The following is a 7020-nucleotide window of genomic DNA, read 5'->3' as shown; positions in this document are numbered from 1 at the left end:
TGCTAGAAGAGCAGAGAGCAATATGGCCAGAAGAGGTCGCTGTTGGTTCACTCACCAGCCAGATATCACAGTCACAGATATCACCTTAAAGATGAACACACATCAAATAATTAGATAGGTTGGTGGGTGGGAGATCACTCCCAGGTAAAAACCAGGTGAGTCACTCCCAGGTAAAAACATGCAGTTTGAAATAGACAGTGCTTCATAGGGATTTAGAGCCTTAAAGATAAACGCACAATGAATATCAACCGTTTAAATACTTCAATACTTAGATAGGAGGGGAGTGGAATTGTGACAGTTTCTGCCATAAAGTCACTATGCTGTGTTTGAAATAGACAGTACTTCATAGGATATGATTTAGGGCCTTAAAGATGAAAACAATGCATATCTAATTCAGAGATGATAGACACTGATGGGGGAAAGTAGACCCTTTAAGCAGTTACCATTACTTTTATGAGTGTGCAGCCGAGCTGTGCGCATGCAAGGTCACTCAGGACAAGACGGATTTCTATATAGTGGCTGGTAAAAAGAGTGACACGTCAGAATTCTCCAGGACAGACTAACCCTCTGGCCTGCGCTTTGCGGGGCCCCACCGATCTGCGGACTGATATGATCTAATCTGAATTTGTGATGTAACGGGTCGTATTTGCTTTCATATATGTCTTTGCTGTTCATATGTATATCACATGACCATTCAATTTGGGATAATTGTGGGCAATCAATAAATGCCAGATCTTGTGAATCCATAATTTTAAGTGTACAGCCTGTTTATTGGACTATTAGATAACCCTCTCACAGGATGGCGCATCAACACCTTTATGAACACATGTGTGAAGAAAGCTAATGGTAAACATTTAGATTGGTCCGACATTCAGCAAAGCCTGCAAAGTATGCATCCTAAGATTCACCACTAGATGACAGCAAAGATAAAAATGTCTCCTCTGCACTCCAGAAGTGCAGGGGCTGAATTGCAATAATGCCATATCTCATCCAAGTTAACCACTAATTACACCCAAATGGAATGCTTTATAAATCAAGTGCGGCTGCCACTATTTTAACTAGAATAAAATATAAGACACTTGTTTGACTCTCAGAAGAGTTTTATGAAAATATGACATTCATCTAAATTCTCAAAATTAAATTCTTTATTGGAATAATTTCCAAAGCAGTTAAGCCATCTCATGACAGCAGAACAAAAATAACAATTTATCTAAAGACAAAATAAAATAATACAAATTACTGTCCAAAGATGGTTCCAAAACGCACTGAATAGCATTTGACAAAATATACATTGCACCAAGTCCTGTATTGTGGTAACTAATTGTCCTATTAATAAATACAACCATGATTTTTTACATTCCATTTTTACTTCTTTGTCTCTGCAAACAAAATCGTTAACTAGACCTTTATTTTTAAAACCACAAATGATTTAGACTTGTGCAACAAACCTCTTTAGTAAGTCTTTACAGTGCATCCTTTGATGTTCTCATCCCGCCTCCAAAAACAAAAATACAACAAAAACAATACGCATACAATGAGTAATAATATAAATCATAGTTAACGGTGGTAGTAATATATAATAAAAACGATAACAAATGGCGGGATGCACCCCTTTTGTAAAGCAACACTGATAGAAGCAAATATCAAAAAGGACCAACTATCAACAATGAAATATACAGATTACATTCCTTCAGGGTGTGTGTGAACAACAGAGGGAGTCCTAGTGACGAGGACGTTTACGACTGCAGAGGAACAGGGACAGAAGCTGTCCCACATCGTTTCAGAACGACGTAGGACAATCTAAAAATTACAGCATCTACAGGGCTGGCTGTAGACTTTGACCTTTCACTGATGAGATGATCCAGGCCTAAAGCCTAATTCAATGATTCTCAACGATTTCATTTCAAGGACCACCAGTTTGACATGCATTAGGCCACGGACACCCAGTGATACCCCAAATCTACGCTGTAAAAACTCCTTGAGTGTTAATTTAACCCATTTAGATGTGTTACACCAATACGTTGTTATAAGTTTCAAGCTGGGAACACCTCTGTTCACTATTTTTATTAGTTTATAAAATAATAATAAAAAGGAAGAGTTTTGGACATACAAGGTTTCAACCCGACAACGATCTATAGCAACATGATTCATTAAAAAATAAAAATAGGTCATTTAAGTTTTTCAGAAAACTTAGGTTAGGATTTAGAAGGCATTTGCAGGATTGGTTTTAGGTCTAAATGGGTTAACTCTGAGAGTGTACCAAAAGTCCATTCGGTGGCCTAATGTACTCCGTAGTAAGACAGAGCCGCCTGGTGACAAGAGCTGATCTTGTCGGCAATCGACACCATTGTGCTATGGAGCACACATGGAGCGTGGGCTTTCACATGTCAAACTGGCACATGCAGGAAAGAGTTTACACATCCGTAGTGTGTAAAAGGTACATACGCCTCTGGCTAAATGTAATCTTAGGAGTCCATCTATATAACCGCTCACAAAGTTTGCCTACGTTTCTAAACGTATATACTGTATACTGGACTTGTTAACACCAACTCTGGACAGGTGCGCTTCGTGTCAGTGGTTTTAGTGTAGCTTAGCAGTGTTGCTAAAATGAGAGCCCCCCCCCCAACCGGAAAACACATTCAAAGCCTGTCCATATGCGATGTGTTCAGTTCCAGAACAGCGTAGGCGGGCTGTGGGTGGATGCATGATGCCTTGTGTGCCATGAGACATGATGGGTTAGAATCGAGGGAACGGTAGCAATCCTTCGGCTTGATTTTAGACTTTGTTGCGTGTGGTGTCACGTACTGACAATAGCAGATCTACAAGCTCACAACGCATTGCGCTGCGTTGCGAGCTTGTGGGTCGGCTATTGACGTTAAGCGACTCCGGGAACAGGACTGAAGTATGAAATCGGGCTTTAGCTGTTGCCGTGTTTTCTGGTCCTGCAGACTGCCCAAACAGCAGCAGCAGCAGTCAAGTCACTTTGGGAAATTCGACAAACACAAGGGAAGCCGTTGCCTGGACAACAGTTTCACAGGCAAGATCATGTACTGTGGCTTTGATCCTGAAAGTCTGATAGACTCACAACAGGAGTCTAAATTAAATACACGCGATTAAAAAATGCAAACCATGATCGGATGGTATGAGTAAATGAGAGAGATCAGTCGGTTGTCCTCTCAGTCCAATGTTCCAAACTCACATCCAAGTGGTATATAGGTGCCAAGAGGGGTTAAGGATTTGTCAGCTGCACCCACTGGGGGCCTGACGCCCCCCTGGAAGAGCAATTCAGTGCAAGAGGCGGTTTAAGGAGAGGGACTGGGGCTTTTTTAAGCTTCCTCCATCATCATAATCCTCCTCCGCGATCCCTGACATTCCGAAACAGTCTGTTCCACATTCCACTCGGTACCATGTACAAAAAAAACACAAACATGATTCTCTCTGGCCACATTCCATTAAAAAAAATCCACAACTCCTTTTTCATGTCCAAGTCTTCCGTGTAAGGACGTCGCTGCATTTTCCCCCCATTCCCCTTCCATTAGTCCAGACAGAGCTATATGTACAGATAGTGTGATATGTACTGTATGAGTGTTCTAGACGGAGCTGCTTCACTGAGGCCGTGGTTCTCCGTGGACTCGGAAACGATAGAGGCAGGTGTACTCTGGGTGACCCCAATTAGACAGCACCCGCACTTCAATGATCTGGAACGCCCTGTCGTTTTGCTCCTGAGAAAGAGAGGACACACTCAGTGCTGTATGCTGGCGAGGGCTTCAAATATCACACTGTACTCCGACATTATACGACATTTAACCCATTCTGACCTGAGATCAGATTCATACGAGGTTTCCGCCGGACACACACTGATCTGATGAACCCATTCTGACCTGAGATCAGATTCTAAAAATGTCAGTCGTTCTTCGATTTAAAAATAAATAGCAGACCTACAAGCTCGTATCGCGCCACTCGGTGGCGCGATATGAGCTTGTAGATCGAGAAGCAGGTTTTTCTTTATATGATTTTCTTTTGTATATACATTTCTTATATACCTCAAGTTTAATTTTATGCTGTACAATGATGGTGTACAGAAATAACTGAAAATAGATCACTACAAGCTCACAACGCATCACGAACTTATAGATGTGCTATTTTCACTAAATAAATAATCATTCATTTACAGTAACAGAGGCAAACATTAGAAAAATTGTGATTTTGATTTAAAGTCATTTGGAACAGAGTAAATATGGCATCAAACAATCCCATGTGTCTGCTCTCCTGCAATGGACCCTTTTCACAATAAAACTTTTGACGGGGACACACAGCGTTTCTTTTCAGTTCAGTGTCAGCTAACTTTAGCAAAAATATAACAAAAATACTAACCACAAACGTTATTCCCAAATAAAATACGTCTGGTGGATTTATGTTTGCTTAAAGAGTAGCTGGACAAGCGATTTAGTTACCGTAACAGGGAAGGACTGCATTGAATCCCCATCCTCCTGGTAGATATATTGACCCAACAGCTTCCCTTCCTCTTGGTACTCGTCGTCTAGACCCTGTGCATGTGAAAAAATAAAATACAAAAAACTATATCACTACTACAGCCTCACAAATGCACAGTACCGGCTTAAACAATACACATGGGCCTTAATTGTGTTCTGGAATGTCTCTTACAAAGACGGTAAAGTTGCGCGGGGCACTGGTGATGTTGCCGGTCGGTGACAGCGTCTTGGGAATGTGCTCCAGGCAGAAAGCAGTTGGGCGGATCCTCAGGGACAGCCTGATCACCAGGTAGCCCTGGGACCCCTTGAACGCCCAGCAGTTACCTGGATACACGTCAGGCTGTCGGGGTGAAGAGGGTGAGGGAGGACATATGAGTGAGTTTTGACACAGGCATGTGGATTTATGGAAGTCACAGGTTTTCATCATTCGGTCACACTCAACAAAATCTGAGAGCCTGACATATTAATCCCTTCCAGAAGGTGATAGAAAATGTAGAGTTCCATTGCCTCTTGGGTATCTCCAATAAGAAATAAATAAGAAAACACACACACACACACACACACACTGTAGTCTTTTAGAGGTGATAGTACCGGCAGCAACATTCAACCAGGGAGAAAAACCTCAACATAATAATAATAATAAAACTTTATTTGTATAGCACCTTTCATGACATGAAATGCAGCTCAAAGTGCTTTACAGAACAATGGAGAATAAAAGAAAAGCAAGGCAACGACATTAAAAAACAAGCAGTAATGCAATACAGTGAGGACATGAATAACAAAAAATAAAAGATCAATTAAAAGCAATGTTGTAGAAGTGGGTCTTGAGCTGAGCTTTAAAAATGTCTACAGAGGCTGCCTGACGAAGGTACAGTGGGAGCTTGTTCCATGCCGACGGCCCGTAGAAGCAAAAAGCTGCTTCCCCGTATTTTTTAGTTGCCATTTTTTTAGGCAAAGCGAGCAGGCCAGCAGTGGAAGGCGGTTTGGGACATATTTAGGCAGGCAGTCATGTAGGTAGGAAGGTGCGAGACCATTGAGAGCTTTATAGACAAGTAAAATAATTTTAAAATCAATCCTAAAAACAACCGGAAGCCAGTGCAGTGATGCCAAAACTGGAGTAATATGTTCTCTCATCTTAGTTCTAGTTAAAACTCTGGCTGCTGCATTTTGGACAAGTTGTAATCTGTCAGTTGTTTTCTTAGGCAGTCCTGAAAAAAGTGCATTGCAGTAATCAAGCCGAGAAAAAACAAAGGCGTGGATTAGCGTTTTTGCATTGTCCAAGGACAAATAGGCTCTGATTCGTGCAATATTTCTAAGGTGAAAAAAGGCAATCTTGGTAACATGATTAATGTGTGAATTAAAATTCAATTCAGAATCAATAATAACCCCCAGGTTCTTTACTGTACTGCTACTTTCTACAGTCAGGTTGCCAAGTCTGCTTATTATTGATTCTTTCTGCTCACTAGAACCGATGAGAACTTCTGTCTTATCCTCATTTAGCTTGAGAAAGTTCTCACTCATCCAACATTTGATGCTAGACAGACAGGTCAACAGCGGGTCTAAAGCACAGGGATCATCTGGAGCCACAGAGAGATATAGTTGGGTATCAGCATAGAAATGAAAATTGACTCCGTGATTGGTAATGAGTTCGCCCAATGGAGTTCGCCCAAGGAGAAAAGCAGAGGGCCAAGAATCGAGCCCTGTGGAATACCAGAACTGATGTCGTGTTCGTCTGAGTCAAACTCGGCTAGATTGACAAAGTAACTTCTGTTTGATAGGTAGAAGGAAAACCAGGACAGGGCCGTACCAGACAGGCATATCCAGTGCTCCAGACGCTGTATTAAAATTGAATGACCAATCGTGTCAAATGCAGCCGTTAGATCTAGAAGTAAGAGAACGGATACATGTTTCTTGTCAGCAGACACCCTAAGATAATTCATTACTTTTACAAGTGCTGTTTCTGTGCTGTGACCTTTCCTAAAGCCAGATTGGAATTTGTTGTGGACATTATTGTTCTGTAGAAACACATCCAATATCCAATGAACAGGAGGATGATGTCATCTGTGATATGGTTTTGCGGAGTTCGTCTTCATCAATTAATAGAACGATAATAGGCTCCCCCTGGAGAGATCTACCCTGGGACCATTAGCTGCTGTTTGAAGGTTTGCGCTAGCAGCAGCACCATTCATAATATCAGCTCTAATGTTAAAAATGTTGTTGTCAAAAAAGCATGCAAACTCATTACACTTAGCTTTAGAGGCCGGGAATGACTGCTTGTAGGACTGGGGGGGGTTTAAAAGTCGTTCAATGGTAGAGAATAGGACTCTGGCATTTTTCTTGTTCTCCAGAACAAGACATTTTTGCCAGAGAAATATGCCTGCCTTGCTAGACGCAAGGCTTTGTTATAGGCGACTGTTGACTTTTTAAGAATCTCTAGGTGGATGGTGAGTTTTTTTTGTTCTCCAAGCTCGCTCAGCTCTACGACACTCTTGCTTCAGTGAGCGTGTATGCTCATTTATCCAGGGTC

At 41.6% G+C, this 7020-nt stretch overlaps 1 protein-coding gene across 9 annotated transcripts in view; it reads right to left on the bottom strand.

Moving 5' to 3' along the window:
• Positions 1 to 1127: 1127 nt before the first annotated feature.
• Positions 1128 to 7020, bottom strand: part of sun1b (Sad1 and UNC84 domain containing 1b) — a 41668-nt gene continuing 35775 nt past the window's right edge. For all 9 annotated transcript variants that reach the window (XM_083780166.1, XM_083780162.1, XM_083780163.1 and 6 more), the window contains 3 exons: positions 4666 to 4833; positions 4455 to 4547; positions 1128 to 3722 (listed from right to left, as the gene is read on the bottom strand). In XM_083780166.1, the coding sequence (XP_083636292.1) occupies positions 3606 to 3722; positions 4455 to 4547; positions 4666 to 4833 (378 nt within the window). In that variant the 3' untranslated portion in view covers positions 1128 to 3605. The remainder of the gene's footprint in view (positions 3723 to 4454; positions 4548 to 4665; positions 4834 to 7020) is intronic.

This window comes from Protomyctophum parallelum, assembly GCF_964188405.1.
Source record: "Protomyctophum parallelum genome assembly, chromosome: 13".
Taxonomy (NCBI): Eukaryota; Metazoa; Chordata; class Actinopteri; order Myctophiformes; family Myctophidae; genus Protomyctophum; species Protomyctophum parallelum.
Note: the sequence above shows the minus strand (reverse complement) of the source record. Positions and strands in the feature narration are given on the sequence as shown.